Source organism: Bufo gargarizans, chromosome 1, assembly GCF_014858855.1.
Source record: "Bufo gargarizans isolate SCDJY-AF-19 chromosome 1, ASM1485885v1, whole genome shotgun sequence".
In the NCBI taxonomy this organism is placed as follows: Eukaryota; Metazoa; Chordata; class Amphibia; order Anura; family Bufonidae; genus Bufo; species Bufo gargarizans.
Window position 1 is genome coordinate 508,006,392 of NC_058080.1, and position 18,260 is coordinate 508,024,651.

The following is an 18,260-nucleotide window of genomic DNA, read 5'->3' on the forward strand; positions in this document are numbered from 1 at the left end:
ATTTTATATACTCAGTCCACATGTGGTAAATAAGTTAATTAGAGGTGTGACATACATATCTCTGCACATATACACCTGGTGCATGGAGATATATATTTTTGTATATAAGTTCTGTCTTAAGGGATAACTGATATACTGTAAATATGTAGAAGTTACATGTAATACAGTTTTTTTAGGAAGAATGTTTTTTTTTTTTCTATGAATGTGAATGCTGTTAAATACGCAGGAGTGCGATTTACGCACTGCATGCGTGAGATGTAAAGGTTTTTCTGGCTGCTATATATCATAACCAAATTGTGTTACAGTCTGATGTTGGGGGATATATATTGGATGAGAGCGCTTTATGTGTATGTTGATAAACTGAATCTCTGTTGATTTTATAGGAAATAAATATTTTTTATGACGTCTTTTATAAGTTTTTAGTTAACGCCCGGGTTGTAAATCTAGTATAGAGTAGCCTCTGACGAAGCAAGCGAGAGCAAAACCCGGGTCAGGCAGGCGAGGAATCAGTAGTACTTTGTATGATTTTATATGCATTGATTTATTTTTAATAATGTGAGTATAATAAAAAAGCGTGATTACTGAAGGGCTTGCGGTACTTCACTATGTCCAGTTCTCTTGTATAACATCCAGGAGATAGAAACACTGACTGTGGAGGGAGCCCGGATCTGGAACCCGGTGAATAATCACATTTGAAGGATACTTTCTACATACGTTCATTACTGACACTTTAATGGGAAATTTTCGAGCTGCGCGGTCTTATAATTTAATTGAGGACTGAGTGTGAATTTTAACCTACTTCCCCATAGACCTGCTGCGCTCCAAGCAACACTGCGGTTTGAGATTTTTTTAGCTGTTTTACAGTTAAATGATTTTTATTATTGTAAGTTTCTGGTTCTGAAATGGCTGATTGCTCTTCCTACTCATGGCAGGCAAGTTCCTACATGAAGGTCAGTAAATCGCAAGTAAATAAATTGTCTTAGTGAAATCCACCACTCGCCATCTTAGCAGTACAGCCCTTTCTGTTTGGCATAGACGGAATGTCAACAGTGGAATAGGAGCCGCCCGATGCTTTGCAGGCTTCTTGGTGGGCAGGCCTGTGTTTTCCCGCTCCTGTTGGGACACTTACAATAGTCAAGATTGCAGATAGGAATTATTTTTCCCCGCTGATTAGGGCTGTAATTCAGCAATGCTGCAGCAAGAAATTCACAGTTAACCTATCGAGGTGCAGTTCTTAAATAGTTCCAACAAAATTGCAGTAGGATCTGAGGCTCGATCAGTGGGTTATCTCCAGGGGCTAAATCAGTGTGTTATTTCCAGAAGCTCCCTGCTCAGATGCGCTTTCATATATAACAATACTCAATACCTCAATCCAGCTGAGGGGTCCAGAAAACGCCTACAATTCCCACTATGGTGTGTAGATCCCCAAAAGCAGCACTGGCAAGCTCCCACGATAATATGACTGAGGGCCTGGAGCCTTTAGATTCAATGAAGGCTGTAAAGTCCAGCAGCCTTAGACAAACACATTATAAAACATTAAGAACATGTAGCATATCAAATCCTATCACCAGCTATGTCGTAGTGGGTTATTGCATATGTTTGTGGTGCCTGCCTCCTACAGGAAGGTCTCCTATAGCACTTTTTCGTCGTTTCCCAGCATTTATCCTCATTGAGAAATTGATGTTTTATTCAGCTGCTGCCCCATGTTTAAAGTCAGGCTTGAAGTCAAGGGGGCAGCGGCCTAGGCTTCTCCAATCCTGCTTTTCCGGCCTCTCGCCGCCTTGATTGACACGCCACATCTCAGTGCCGGGACCGCGCTCTCAGCCCGCATGCGCAGTAAAGGACTGCTGTAGCTCGATCCCAGCTCCGGCTCGTACACTCAGCCGGCTTCAGTCTCGCTACTGCACATGCGCCCGCCAGCCTTACATACTCGCGCCCGGCATCTTCTCTTCCTGCGCATACAGAGCGGGCACGAGTATGTAAGGCTGGCGGGCGCATGCGCAGTAGCGAGACTGAAGCCGGCTGAGTGTACGAGCTAGAGCCGGGATCGCGCTACAGCAGCCCTTTACTGCGCATGCAGGCTGAGAGCGTGACCCCGGCACTGAGATGCGGCGTGTCAATCAAGGCGGCGAGAGGCCGGAAAAGCAGGATTGGAGACGCCTAGGCCGCTGCCCCCTTGACTTCAAGCCTGACTTGAAATATGGGGCAGCAGCTGAATAAAACATCGATTTCTCAATGAGGATAAATGCAGGGAAGTGACGAAAAAGTGCTATAGGAGACTACTATGTAGCACTATAAGGTACTCTGAACAGCTTAATAAGCGATTTTTTGGTGACAGGTTCCCTTTAAGTGCTTCCCTGCAAAAGGCTAAGCTGCTTGCAATACTAATATCTGGGTTGTAGTGCTTGATAAATGTGTTCAGACTTGTCCAAATAGCTGCTTTACAAAATTGTCTAGGGATATATAGGCGAACTCTGGACCTTTTGGGATGTGCCTTGATGAGGACAGTCCAAGTCTTCCAATTGGTAACACTTACAGAACATTCTGGATTTACTTGTCTTGTTACCTTTTGTATGTCCTGGAACTGAAGGAATAAGCCTTCTGAATTCCTGAACTCACTAAGTTTGTCCAGATAGCATTTAACAGTTCTTCTTACATCCAGAGTATGAAGTTTGTACTGCTGTTCACCCTGAGGATCAGGACATAACCCTGGAAGGATGATCTCATAGTCCACAGCCAATTGTGAAGCCACTTTTGACAGGAAATCTGGCATAGTTCTTAAACCTAAACACATCACGCAGATATGGATGTTTGGAAGAGAAGGCCTGTATTTCATTAACTCGTCTTGCAGATGTAATGGAGACCACGAAGAGCATCTTCCAAGAAAGATGCTGAAAGGAGGTCTCTGGGATGGGTTCAGATGATGGTCCCACTATATGTTTTAACGCTAGAGAAAGATCCAAGGAGGAAGATGGAAGATGATCCAGAGGTCTAATATTCCTTACTGCTTTGAGGCTGTCTGGTTGAAATGGCAAGGCATACAAGTGTGCTTTAGATGGAATATTACCAGTCCACTGTTTGATCCACATTGCTTTACATGGAGAATTGTTAGTGGTTCGATTTTTAGCAGAGAACTTCAAATCAATAGAAACATCACATTAAATCTGCTGCTGACTTCATCAAATGGATGCTTTGTAAAATAGAATCCCTGTGTACACTGTCCTTTAGGTGATTAGTTAACTGGCTAAGCCAGATGCCTAATGCTCTGGCAATCGGTACTGAGGACAGGGGAGTCTTGCCGATCTGAACGTTGATTGTCTATTTCTTTTAAGCTTAAGAGTCCATTTTGAGGTCATCTCTCAACGTAGAAGAATCCTCTGCAGGAAAAACAGAATTCATAGATAATTTGATAATGGCTAGATTATCATTGCCTGGCAGCTCCCAGGGCTAAGAAGACCTAGGGGCTGTTTTGTAAACTGTCGTAAACCTGAGAACTGGGTCTAATTTCTTGACAGTCCTGCCTAATTGTGCCTCAGATAACTTTTTTTTTTAATACAGGGTGATCAGGAGAAACTTTGTCCTTTTTTAGGTAAGTAAAAGCTTTGTTCTTGGACATTCCCTCTGTGGCATTACTGCACTCAACAGTTTCTTTCACAGATTTTAATAGATCATAAATTTTATGTTTATGGAAAAGGTAGAAGTGATTTTCACCGCTAAAAGAAGAAGCATCAGACAATATCTTGCCATCAGACTTGCTCCTCTTAGGAAGAATACAAATGCTTCAGTATTAACAGAGGGATCATCCTGAGGAGAGCTGCATATGTCACATATATCCCCTTTCCATGAGTCAGGCCGAGGTTGATTCTAAATAGGACATTGTCTATGCTTAGACTTCTTACTCCTCTTCTTCCCATCAGAGACAGACTTCTTGAAGAAGAGGAAACATTAGCTGCTCAACAAGCAATCACTCCACCTGACTAGCAGGGTCCTTACAGTTAACTGCAAATGACTCTGCTGCCTAGAACTCAGTGGCCATTAAGACACCACAACCACGAATAAAAACACCCAAGGTCCCGCGAGACACAAGCAAATCTCACTCATGTGTAGAACCTACCCGCCCTAAAGAAGAGGGCCAGAACCCAAGCCGGTAGGAGGATCTGGAACTCTGGTTGAAAAGCACTTACATAAGTCCTATTGGAGACATAAAGAATCCCTGAGGGCATGTGCTGAACTTACCAGTGCTATACTAGAAGATGCCAAGTGGTTCAGAGAGGGCAAGCTAGTTGGATGTAGCCAAACTCTGAATACAGAGCGCAGACAGCACAAACATCCACAGACGGCAGGTGGCAGCAGGAGGAGTGGCCACAATTTTAAACATTAAAACACATGCACACACACTTAATCATAATGTCTAAAGGTGGATTTAGATGGGCTGACTGAGCGGCCGATTGTAGGGAAGGAATCGTTCCCTCCCGACAGTCGGCTGGCCGTTCAGTGAAGGAGAACGCACATTTACATGCAGCGATCTCCTTCACTGTACGAGGATGGGGAATCGCTATATCGATCCCTCGTCCTCATACAGAATCATGGCTTCTGGGCAGCAGGTCGCTGTTTAGACCACACGACCTGCTGCTCAGAAGCCATGATCGGCAGTGCCTGTCTGAATGACAGGAACATCCGATGAACGAGCGTTTCGATCACTGATCAAATACTGACTGTGTGAAGGTGGCCTAAGGCCTCTATTACTGGTCAGTGTTTCAGTTAGTGTTTGGTCAGTAATTTCCATAAGCGATTGAGAGCCAAAAACCAGGAGTAGAGGCTACACAGAAATAAGGTATAATGGAAAGCTTTGCCTCTGTTCTCAGTTTTTTTTTTTTACCTGTATCTGGTTTGGGCTAAAAATCACTGTATATGTTGAATATGTGTTGATTCCACTATAATCTCCCCAAATATCCTGCTCTTTTCATGTCTGGGAAGCACATAGAATTCCATGTCTAAAAGCTCAGGAGCTCATTATACCTCTCTTTATATTTTTACTTATTGATCATATTGTTCATTTCTTTTTGTCATTCTTTTTACTATGTCTCGTAGCATGGAGGGGAGATATGGCCCTGGGCACCATATGGGTGGTAGGTCATAAGGACTGAGGGGCAGTGCAGATGCTTAGGGCGATGTGAGAAGCACCAAAGCTTTTTGTGTGGAAACCCACCTGTGATATCTGCCATTGCATATTGGGGCTGAGCAGCTTTGGGTGTAAACTAGAGAGTGTCACCACCCAGGTCCAACGCTGTATACAAGTTGTGTTCTCCCAGCGATGGTTCCTATGGAGAACTGGACTGTGTCTGACTTTCACACTCATCTGCTCAGATCCTATGATAACCCCAGTTGTCTTCATCATTGTGATTTTCCACAAGGTAAAGCTGACTACGGGCAGCCAGATGTCCTCCTGCTTTCATACCGGTCGGCCATTTTTTTTCTGCTGGAGAAGAATAAGCAGTTTCTGGTGTCAGATTACATAGACATAAACAAGGAATCCCATCCTGATCCCTGATGCCTTCACAAAAGTAAAAACTGGCAGACACATACTGGCTTTCTCCTCTCTGCCAGCAGGGGGCTGCACCACTCTCACACACTAGGGCAGGGATCAGCAACCTTGGGCACTCCAGCTGCTGTAAAACTACAACTACAACTCAGTGGTTCCTTCACCTCCCACAGAAGTGAAGGAGGCATTCTGGGAATTGTAGTTTCTGAACAGCTGGAGTGCAGGAGGTTGCTGAGTCCCTGCACTAGGGTTATAGGTGTGTGGGCTCTCTGGGCATTGCCAGGCAGCACACCAGCAGACTCCCCTTGAGTCTTGCCCTCTCTCCCTGACTGGTCTTTTGACCAGGTGGCTTCTGCGTATGGCACTTGCCACCTACTCTTGACAGTTTCCAGGACCTGGGAGGGGCCAGTGTTGACTGACACACTAGTGGGCGGGCTCATGTGTGAGTGACACCTATTAGGGCGGGGCTTCAGTGAGGGCAGTATGAGAATGTTTATGGGACACTGCAGGAGCGCCAGTCTCACACATGGAGACGTCATGTAGATTGACACGAGGACTCTTTGGAGTTCCACGCTACTATTGGCTCCCGACGGTAAACGCGCCTCCCTATTGGCTGACGAGCAGAACGGGACGGCTGATAATTAATACTATGTACTGCTGGATACTGACGTGACTGACAGGCAGTGCTCTATTCTGATTGGCTGATTAGGACCGACCGCGTGCTTCTATTGGCTGACTGTGTTGCTCCCTGACGAGCGATTGGCTGGCGGAGTAGTGGGGCAGGGAAAGTAAGTGAGGCCCCAGGAGGTGTCTGCTGCTGTACTGGGAGCAGAGTGAGGGCTGGGGCGAGGTGATGGCTCCGAGCTGTTGAAGAGGTGGAGGGGAACCGGGATGGCGCGGAGCCCCGGAGAGGGCAGCGTGTCTCCCTCTGCTAGCCTACGTGGAACCAGGGAGACCCTCAGTGACCCGGAACTGGAGTCTATAGGCTCCGACTCTGAAATCAACGGGTTCACCGCGGAGAGGAAGACTGACAAGTACGGCTTCCTGATCAAGACCGAGGAGAACGGTGAGCGGTGAGTATCGGGGCCGTTAAACTGTGGAGTCCATGCTTCTGCCAGAGTGCGTGTGGTGATGCGGCTGTCACCCGGATCATCCTCGGAGGGATCCTGTGTGTGATGTGTCAGGCCGGGCAGCTGTCACCCGGAGGGCAGGCAGGGGTTACCTGTTACCTGTCTGTCAGGGTCTCCGTTCCTTTTGGGAACACAGATTCAGAACTTAAAACCTGTTGGCAACACGAACCACCAGAATGTACCCATCAGATTGCACCCACATGTTACCCATGTTTGGTGGGTGATGCAGTAGACAAGTGGTGCCCTCTCCCAGTGCCCTATTCTTCTGTGTCCCATCAACCTGCCAGGTGTTTCCCCTGAAAAAGGCGCAGATGATTGTGGGTGGGAAAATTCGGTTTAGACCTTCGGGCTCATGCACATCAGGACTTTCATTTCTTTGGGGCCCTAACTTATTATTAGAAATCCTTGTGCCTGATCTGCAAATCTCTGCACGTCCGGTTCTTATCTGTCTTTGCTGATGACGAGCCCTTTCCATTGATGGGAGGGAGAGAAAACAAAGCGATGTACATGAAAAGCTGTCAGTTTTTCCCCAAAAAGTCTTTTGTGGACTGAAAAATCTGATATTTCTGTGTGCAGGAGGGCTAATTCACACATCAGCGTTTTCCAGTAGTGATTTGTGAGCCAAAACCAGGAGCGGATCCTCCACCAAGATAAGGTGGAATGGAAAGATGTGCGTGGGTTCTGTGACGTGGTCCCGCTCCTGGTTTGTGAATTAGACCTTGTTCATACTCGCACACGAGTTGGTAAAATCGGATGTAACAAATTAAAAGTCCACAAATGGTTGGTGGATGGATTTTTCGGCACTGGTTTCAGCACCAAATCTGCTCCCATTGGAGGCTGTGGCACAGTTCATGCAGCCAAGGGTTTTTCACATGCAGTTTTCCAGGCCACGGCAAGAATGTACATGCCTATACGTGGCACGGTTACCGCTTAGACACCTTGGAAAGCCGCTGCCATTTAGCTTCATTCAATGGCACTAACTGAGAGCAGGAGCGCACCATTCACAATGAAAAACGACATACCCTCGAGGTGCTGCCACACGGTCATGTTTTTTTAAGGCTACTTTCACACTAGCGTTTTTCTTTTCCGGCATAGAGTTCCTTCACAGGGGCTCTATACCGGAAAATAACTGATCAGGCATATCCCCATGCATTCTGAATGGAGAGTAATCCGTTCAGGATGCATCAGGATGTCTTCAGTTCAGTCGTTTTGACTGATCAGGCAAAAGAGAAAACCGTAGCATGCTACGGTTTTATCTCCGGCGAAAAAAACTGAAGACTTGCCTGAATGACGGATCCGGCATTTTTTTCCATAGGAATGTATTAGTGCCGGATCCGGCATTCAAAATACCGGAATGCCGGATCCGTCCTTCCGGTCTGCGCATGCGCAGACCTTTAAAAATGAAAAAAAAAAAAATGATCCGTTTTGCCTGATGACACCGGAAAAACGGATCCGGTATTGCAATGCATTTTTCTGACTGATCAGGCATTTTTCTGACGGATCAGGATCCTGATCAGTCTGAAAAATGCCTGATCAGTCAGAAAAAATGACATCCGTTTGCATACATTTTGCCTGATCAGGCAGTCAGTTCAGGCAACGGAACTGCCTGCCGGAATCAAACAACGCAAGTGTGAAAGTACCCTAATGCAGTTTTTTAGCGCAAATCAGGAGAAAATGATTAAAGGAGAGAAAATATTAAATACAGATACTATCTTACCTTTTTTATTTGAATCTACATCTTCAAAATGTGTGGCAGAGCCTTAAGTGCCCAACTCAAGTTTCGCCGCCTTCTGGGGGCAATGGCCTAGGTCTGTGATCTGGTTCCTCTGCTGTCGTCCAGGCTCCGTCTTGTGCTTTGTGGATAGGAAGGTGAAGTAGAAGTTCTTCCTCTATATTCACATTTAATTAGAATCCGTTACTGGCTTTGGCCCAAGAAAAAATCTCAAACAGCCATAGGCTACATGCACACGACCGTTGTGTGTTTTGCGGTCCGCAATTTGCGGAACGACGCGGACAGCTATTAATATAACTGCGTATTCTTGTCCGCAAAATGGACAAGAATAAGGACAGGTTATATTTTTTTACGTGGACAGCACACAGAGCGCTGTCCGCATCTTTTGCAGCCCCATTGAAGTGAATGGGTCCGCATCCAAGCCGCAAAAACGGCGGCTCCGATGCGGACCAAAACAACATTCGTGTGCATGAGGCCTTATTCACATAGTCAGTTTCTGGTCAGTGATTTTCATCGGTGATTGTGAGCCAAAACCAGGAGCGCCTTGTTGCAGATCCATACAACATAGCTCATGAACCCTCAGAGTGTTTTCACACTTGTCACATTAAAGGGCATATGCCAGCAGGATCAACCTCATCAAACGAGTCATAACAAGTGGTAGGGTTGACCCTGCTGGACCATTCATGAGGAATTCAACTTTTAATGACTATGCAACGAGATGTTCACTGCACGAAGGGATAGGCCCAAGTCCCTTGGTGCGCCTTAGCTCCTCCACTGTGTTTCAGTTCACACTCTCTACTCCCCTTGATTGACAAAGCGAGGCATCTGACCCAGTAGTCCTGTGACGTAGATTTACACGCTTACTTCTGCTTCCAATGACGTCATCCTCCATCCAGCAAAAGGTCACGATCCTCCGCACTACGTCTTCTCCAAGCGTCTCCACTTCTGGCTGGAGGATGATGTCCTCTGTGCTGCTGGGGAAGCAGATGTACTGCGCTAGTAATGTAAATCTGTGGTGGTACAAGTGTGGGATTTTTGGGCCAGGCGAGATCCCTGTTAATCAATAGAAAGGGGGGCGGGGGTAGCTATTGATACACAGCAGAGATGCTAAGGTGCACCAAGGGGCTTGGGGCCCGACGCTGAACACCTGATATGCATAATCCTTCAAAGTGGAATTCCTCAAGAACGTCACCAATAGATTTACATAGGAAAAGGCATGCTTTTACTCAGTAGGTTCAACCCTAAGGGCGCCTTCACACACAGCAGATTTTGTGGCAGAAAATCCTGCAACTGAAAATCGGTACCTTTTTCATTTGATAGGGGGCAAGCACGTGGATTTCTGCAAGCCCCATTAGGGTCCATTCACATGTACGGAATTGCAGACCCATTCATTTCTATGACACAGACACAGAATTGCGGACCCGCACTTATGGGTCTGCAATTCCGTTCCCGAAAAAAATAGAACATGTCCTATTCTTGTCCGCAATTGCAGACAAGAATAGGCATATTCTATTAGTGGCGGCAATGTGCGTCCTTTGCGGAATGGTGAATGGAACTGATTTTTCTGCCGCATGTGTAGGCCCCTCACTGCAAGATCTGAAGCACACTGATGAATTTCTGGGAAAATCACCAATTCCATACCTTGAGGCTTGGTGGAGAAACGTTCCTGACCTGCAGTATCCCCTATCAGAAGAGGAGTTGGTGCCACAAAATGGGTAGAGTAAAGGAGACTGCCAAGCTCTTTGCCAAATTGGTTAGTAGTAGGGTGGCTTTCCGGCAATGCTGTGCCAAGAAATATCTAGATCCCTCTAAAGTTCTGCCCAGTTCCGGGCTTGGTGAGGTTCCAGCTCAGTACATTCCGGTAGAGGGAGTTTGGCTGTGCTGCCGCGTCTTACTGCGTAGATCTGTGCGCAGTCACAGATTGCCCTGAGACGCCGGTCATCACATCGTGAGCATTTTCTGTAATATTCCTGCTGTATAAGTTGCACCCCCTTATAGGCCCAGGTATAGGCAAGGCTGGAATAAGCGGGGGCCGATGTGGTCAGGCAGTCGCTGAAATGACATTAAGTAGGTTATGTGCCTCACATACTTTGAAAATTGCATCACGCAATTCAGGTCGTGTGACGGGGAGTTCAGCCCCAAAGTTGTCATTTACCACTGGCCTCAAGCCATGATTCTGATTAACTGTTTCAGTGCCATGAGATCTGCTCTCGTCATGCTATCCTGCAGTGTATTGTCAGGGTTACATACAGGAAACATATATTATGGAATAGTGAGTGCTAGGCTGGGACTACATGATGATCTTGGCCGTGACACTCATCACTTGGCTGTGTAGCAGTGCATCCACTGAACTCAACGGGGTTTCAGTGGGACTCGCGAGTTGCCGCAAACGCAGCTTTTCGCGGAATGGAATAGATGGCCCCTAATAGAACAGTCCTATCCTTGTCCGTCATGCGGACCATAATAGGAGATGTTCTGTTTTATTTTATTTTTTTGTGGAAGTGATTTTGTTCCACATACGGGCTGCAAAAAACAAAACAAAAACGGAACGGACACTGAAAAAAACTAAAAAACTTTAATATGCATGAGCCCTAAGGGTCCATTCACACGTTCGTAGTGTATTGCGGATCTGCAATACACCCGGCCGGCACCCCCATAGAACTGCCTATTCTTGTCTGCAATTGCGGACAAGAATAGGACATGTTCTATATTATTTTTTTTCCGGAGCTGCGGACCGGAAGATCGGGGGCGCGCTCTGGAAACGTGGATGCGGACAGCACACTGTGGGCTTGGGCTTGTGAACCCTTGAAAACAATGGGAGGTGGTTTCTGCACCGAAACCACGCTGAAAACTGCACCCAAAATCCTCTTTCTGAACCTATCCTAACACTTCACCCACAGCTTTTGTGTGGGTAGCTTTAGGACCTTCATTCTCCAGGGTTTTCAGCTGTGCTACATCTTCTCCAAAGTATTGTAGACTGTCTACTGCAGGGATCAGCAACCTTCAGCACTCCAGCTGTTGTGAAACTACGATTCCCAGCATGCTCCATTCATTTCTATGAGAGTTCTTAGAAGAGCAGAACAAGTATCATGCTGGGAGTTGTAGTTCCACAACAGCTGGAGTGCCGGAGGTTGCCTACCCCTGGTCTACTGTATAAAGACGAGCATGTAAGATTGATAACCGCTTTATCAGACAAGGTTCAGAACGGTCAGATAAACGTTTTGCGTCATCTGTACATTATTATTATTTATTATTTTTTTTTATACCTTTTGGGTGAATTTCATAAGGCTCTGTGTGCACAGCCAAGAATGGAATGAGGTTTTGTCCTGATAGGTTAGGAAATGTGCCGGAAGCTGTGAAATAAAAAGGACCTTTCAAGTTGTCACTGTCACGGGTCCCTCAGGTGACAGATGTCATAAAATCAAGGAGATTGTTAGATTCCTCCACACTCAGCCAGTCTCATTGATTCAGTGTTGATGGGGTTAATGACCACTTCCCTTTTCTCAGCTGTTGCTCAGTGGTCATCACTTCTACCCTTTATAGTCTGACCCCACCCTTCTGACTATACGGTAGATAGCTTCATTTGGGTTTGGCTGAGCTGTTGTGAGTTTTTCTCTGGTGTTCCTGTTCTTTCATCTCTACAGAAGTTAAGTGTCGCGTTTGTTTGTATTTGTTATATTCCCTGTTGTTTGTATCTGGGCTTGAGACAGAGACTTCCATTCGTCCACCTGGGGAGGAATGGGTTGTCTGTGGTCCTAACCTTTTTCCAGGGCATTATAGGGATATAAAGGCCTAGGTATCCTGCATATGACTATTCCTACCTTCAGGGTCCGGATTAGGGTTGTCTAGGAGGTGACCTGTTTCTTCCCTAGTTTCCAGGCCCAGTTACTGTTCCCCCCCTCCTGTGTTCAGTGTGGAGTGATTGGAGGACACTACAACAGGATAAATCTGGGCAAAAATTGCCATTTGAGTGATTTAATGTAGGTTTCTTAAAATGATTAAAAATCCTTCAGCAAAATATACTATTTGGTGACAAAATACAGTGAGTCATTCTAGCTAAACAATAATTAGTCATCCCTGCTTTTTAGATGTTCTGTGTGACCAAGCCTGTCAGATCCCAGGTAGCCAAGAAAACGGGTATAATGCATGTGCTTTTCCCTTCGGGTTGGGTAGCACACTAGTACTGGCACAGGAGGACAGAAGGTCAGGCAGATACAAGTGCTGTGCTTCACTTCTCTTCCAGGAACTGCACAAGTCTGTTCTCCAGATCCAGGTTCCAGTAGTTAGTTTTATGGCATTAGTATATCAGAAAAATAATTAGTTGGAAAACCCTTTTAAATCACACACCATTTAAGCTCTGTTCCCGTAGTCCATTGTAGACCTGGCAGCGCCGCCCATTTTGGACCTGGTAGCGCCACACATTTTAAATGTCTAATTCTCTCTCAATAAAAAGAAGTTTTAATCCCTAATATTTGTCATCCTTCAGATAATAGCATGGAGAATGAAATGCTGCTCCGATCAGAGCTGTGGGCTTACCATAGAAGCTTAATACATGGGCCCCAATGAGATTACTAGAGACAATTATGTTTCATATACTTGTGGGCTCTGGTCGGGATTCCGCGTTCAGATTTTTCTTTTCTGTTTGCCACAAATTTTCCCTCAATATACAGTTAACTAAACCCCAGAGTGTTTGGATACCAGAAATTAGGGATGCCTTCTCTTAACTACAGAGATACTGCAGGGAAAAGAGACCCTTTTACAAGCATATCCCTTCATTATGGAGGCTCCCTTCAGCAAGACCACCTTCTTCATATTTTGTTTCTTGGGCACCCTTTATATGCTCATCCCTTTTTAAGGAGCCAAGCAGGATTTGTGTCTCTTGACCCCTTAGGGTACTTTCACACTAGCGGCAGGATGGATCCGACAGGCTGTTCACCCTGTCCGATCCGTCCTGCCGCTATTTCGCCGTGCTGCAGGACTGCCGCTCCGTCCCCATTGACTATAATGGGGACGGGGGCGGAGCTCCGGCGCAGCACGGCGGTGAGGCCACTGGACTAAAGTCAGACATGCAGTACTGGTATGTTGTATTAAGATTTCCTTTCCCTGGAACTAAGGGGCCTAGGCCGACCCCTAAAAAAAAAAGCCCATAGCATTATCCCTCCTCCAAACTTTATAGTTGGCACAATGCAGTCAGGTAATGTTCTCCTGGCATTCGCCAAACCCAGACTTGTCCATCAGACTGCCAGCCAGAGAAGTGTGATTCGTCGCCCCACAGAGTCTAGTGATGCTGTGCTTTACATCACTTTGACGCTTGGCATTGCACTTGGTGATGTAAGGCTGGCATGCAGCTGTCCAGCCATGGAGATCCTGAGGCACAGTCTTTGTGCCGACGCTCCTGGCAGAGGAGGTTTGTACTCTGCAGTTATTGGTGACTTTTATGCACTAAGTGGCTCAGCACTCGGTGACCCCGCTCTGTAACTATACGTGGTCCTTTGTGGCTGAGGTGCTGTGATTCCTAAACGCTTCCTCTTTACAATCATAGCAATCACAGTTGATGGTGGAATATATAGGAAGTAAGAAATGTAATGAACTGACTTGTTATAATGGTGACATCCTGTTACAGTACTACACTGGAGTTCATTCAAGTCTTTAGAAGGACCTGTACTTTGACCAATGTTTGTAAAGGCAGACTGCACAGCTAGGGGCTGGATTTTATACACCTGTGTCAATGGGACTGAATAAAACGCCTGAATTCAACAATTAAGAGGTGTGTCCCAATACATTTCACCAAATAATGTATAATTCCATATCTGTAGGCCAAAATGTAGAGCCCAAGAGTGGTTCATTATACTGACAATTCTCATTAACAACAAGCGCTCAATCACGTAGAACAAACGCCCATTACTCCAGCCAACTCGATGGACTGTTCTGATGTATTAGGGAACCAAAATCAAAAGGATACCAGCTTGGAGCAGGTGTCGATTTGCCCACGACCATGTTTTAGGTCCGTATCCGATCTGGATTTTTTTTAAATTTAATTAATTTTTTTGTGGATTGGATGCAGACCCATCAATTTCAATGGGGCCGCAAAAGATGCAGACAAGAAAAGACTGTTCTAACTGGGCAGGACGTACTGCTCTGCAAAATGCGGAATTGCTGGTATCCGTGTTTTTTCATACCGCAGCAACGGCCATGTGCATAAGGCCTAAAACTGGTGGAAATGAATCAGAACTTCCCCACATACTGACCAAATTCTCTGTAGATTGCTGCCCCCAGATACCCGGACTAGCTCTGTAGCCCCTTACTCCTTAGGATTTGCTACCCCGATGGTATATTCTAGCTATACATTCTGTAGTGGGAGAACTCCTTTGAAGTTGCCTTTAAAATATGGCAATTTATTATTATTTTTCTCTAAATTGAGCTTCCAGAGATACTGTCTGAACGAAATATTAACCATAACCCTTAGTTCCTCTTCAACAACATCCTGTTTCCATTATGTAAGTGTAAGAAAAATAATGTTCATGGGCGTTTATTCAACCCTGTATTCTGTGGCTTTCTTCTGGACCGTAACCTGTGAGCGTATCTAGCCGCTCTATCAGTGGGGCCAACTGGCTATTGTGTACACACTGGCACTGGCCCCATGTACGTTGGCAGTCTTTCCAGTGTCCAGAACTTGCCGTATGCAGCCATTATTGTCCTCGATATCCACATAATAGTGCAATTCAAAGTGGGCGAGACCGCCGCTGCTTTCCAAATCGTATATCTATGGTCACCACTAAAGGGTTTTAGGATTTTATTTTACAATAAAGCCTAATCCTTATTTAATGAAAAGTTATACAGATTTCTAATTTGCCCACCATTGTCAAGATCTGTGTTTGCTGTAATTGAATGAGAAAATATATTTATATTCACAATCTAAAGACCTGCACAGATTTATTGCTGCTTTTAGTGTGTGTGATTATATTTATATCAGTTAGTTGTATCCAATTGAGGCACACCTGTGTCCTGATAGTTTGCTACAATGTATCGGCCTACATTCCATAATTTTCCACAGATGATTGCTCAGCCTACAGGACACAACTATAGCAAATGTCCAACTACAGGGTTTAGGCCTCTTTCACACTTGCGTTGTCCGGATCCGGCGTGTACTCCATTTGCCGGAATTACACGTCGGATCCGGAAAAACGCAAGTGAACTGAAAGCATTTGAAGACGGATCCGTCTTCAAAATGCGTTCAGTGTTGCTAAAGTCCTGGTTGCCATAGTAGTAGTGGGGAGCGGTATACTTACAGTCCGCGCGGCTCCCGGGGCTATCCAGAATGACGTCAGAGCGCCCCATGCGCATGGATAACGTGCCATGCGATCACGTCATCCATGCGCGTGGGGCGCCCTGACGTCACTCTGGAGCGCCCTGGGAGCCGCACGGACGGTAAGTATACTGCTCCCCAGCTCCCCACTACACTTTACTATGGCTGCCAGGACTTTAGCGTCCCGGCAGCCATGGTAACCATTCAGAAAAAGGTAAACGTCAGATCCGGCAATGCGCCGAAACGACGTTTAGCTTAAGGCCGGATCCGGATCAATGCCTTTCAATGGGCATTAATTCCGGATCCGGCCTTGCGGCAAGTGTTCAGGATTTTTGGCCGGAGCAAAAAGCGCAGCATGCTGCGGTATTTTCTCCGGCCAAAAAACATTCCGGTCCTGAACTAAAGACATCCTGATGCATCCTGAACGGATTTCACTCCATTCAGAATGCATTAGGATAAAACTGATCAGGATTCTTCCGGCATAGAGCCCCGACGACGGAACTCTATGCCGGAAGAAAAGAACGCAAGTGTGAAAGAGCCCTTAAAGGGGTATTTCAGGATAGCCTTCTTGTTTGAATGCCGCCCTGCCCTCTGAAGGGAAGCATCGATACCTGCTCTCCACCATGGTCTTCACCGTGCATTTGTCCCCACAAGTAAACTAGCATGAACGTGGTCACTTGTGCCACTGCAGCCATTGTGTTCCTGGGGAGGGCCCCCAAGTGGCATTGAGCGCAGTGATGTGCCACTTAGTGCTACATCACTTCAATCAGCCATTGGTTGCAGCTTGGCACATGATCATGTCCATACCAGAAATGTCCGTGTTGGACAACCCCTTTTACTGGCATCAGAGCAAGGGGGCGCGCTCCATCCAGAGCATCCATGTTGTCAGTGTTTTTTCACGGACTACTGGTAGAAGATGCTCCGGAAGTAAATTTTCTGTCAAGCAGTGTCTGTGGAATATAGATGACATGTGGAGGGTGAAAACGGACACATGGCTTCTTCATGGATGGATTTTCAACAGACGTGGAAATGTGACCGAGGCCTTAGAGCATGTCCACTTGTCTGTATTGTGGACAAGCTTAGTCGTTTCCATTGACGGGAGTGACCACAATGTGGAATGTACTTGGCAAGTGTCCGTATTTTGCAGATCTGTTTGCAAACCATAAAGTAGCCTCTTTATGGCCAGAAAAATTCTCCCTAATATTAGGTCTGAGGTTTGACCCAAGGACACCCCCATGCCCGAGCATATGGTCATCACTTCCTCTCCTCCATTTCTTACTAGTACAGTCCTGATCAAAATTTTAAGACCACTTGAAAAATGGCAAAAAATCCTATTTAGCATGGCTGGATCTTAACAAGGTTCCAAGTAGAGCTTCAACATGCAACAAGAAGAAATGGGAGTGAGACACAACCTTTTTTGAGCATTCAATTTAATTAAAAACAACAAATAAACTGATGATAAACAGGCTGTTCTTCAGCTGATCAAAAGTTTAGGATCACACCTCCCAAAAAAACTAAACCACCCCAAAAACAGAAATCCAACTTCCAAACATGAACTCGGTAATGAGTAGCTCCGCCGTTATTGTTTATCACTTCAAAAATTTGTTTCGGCATGCTTGATGCAAGCGTTTCCATGAGGTGAGTGGGAACATTTCTCCAAGTGGTGAAGACGTCCGCACGAAGGCCATCTACTGTCTGTCCATTTTTGTAAACTTCCCTAGCCATCCATCCCCAAAGGTTCTCAATTGGATTTAGATCAGAGGAACACGCAGGATGGGCCAAAAGAGTGATGTTATTCTGCTGGAAGAAGTCCCCGGTTGTAGATGTGACGTCATTGGCGCAGGCGCATTGAGGAAGGAGCGGCCGAGCGAGCGTCCTCTCTGTGCGCCTGCGTCGACTGAAGACCGGTACGGTGCAGGCGTGAGATTTTGAACGCAGACAGGGCCAGCCAGAGGACGAGAGCGATCGCTGGCCCTGTCAATCAACAGGAGGAGGGGGCTTTTTTTTTTTTTTTTTTTTTAAAGCAGGATGTGGCTGCTACCAGCAAGTAACCGACTTTTTTTTTTTTAAAAGAAACTAGTGAACGAAAAAGGCTAAGAGCACTATATATTGAAAAATCGCTGTATAAGGATTTTAAGTAGCCAAAAAATGACTTTTGGGGGTTGACAGAAGCCCTTTAAACTTTTGATCAGGACTGTACATAGAGTGAGTGGGAAGTGCGTTTGCTTGACTTCAGTATTGCGGATGTTACTACTACGCGGTATGGCTGGTCTAATCAGTCATTTTCTGCTGTATGGTTCTGTGTAGTATTTTCCATTCACGTCATCGGCCGTCCAGACTGCTAGACAAACATTTCAATGGGTTCCTGCTGTTCTCCAGCTTCTCCAGGGATTCCCCCCCAATCTATCAGTGTCTTGCCCTGTATGTGAGCTTATCTTCCGATAAAGATGCACATTTGTGTTTGGGACACAGAACGGCGCTAAGAAATCTTCCAGCAGATGTAGAAGGTATGTTTGATCAATGTCCCTCACACCTAGCAGACTGAATGTC

The 18,260-nt window shown here is 45.9% G+C and overlaps 1 protein-coding gene across 1 annotated transcript in view; it reads left to right on the plus strand.

Moving 5' to 3' along the window:
• The first annotated feature begins 6,316 nt into the window (after positions 1-6,316).
• Positions 6,317-18,260, plus strand: part of TBC1D10A (TBC1 domain family member 10A) — a 48,960-nt gene continuing 37,016 nt past the window's right edge. Inside the window, exon 1 of the mRNA XM_044275268.1 lies at positions 6,317-6,615. Coding sequence (XP_044131203.1) covers positions 6,434-6,615 — 182 coding nt within the window. The 5' untranslated portion in view covers positions 6,317-6,433. The remainder of the gene's footprint in view (positions 6,616-18,260) is intronic.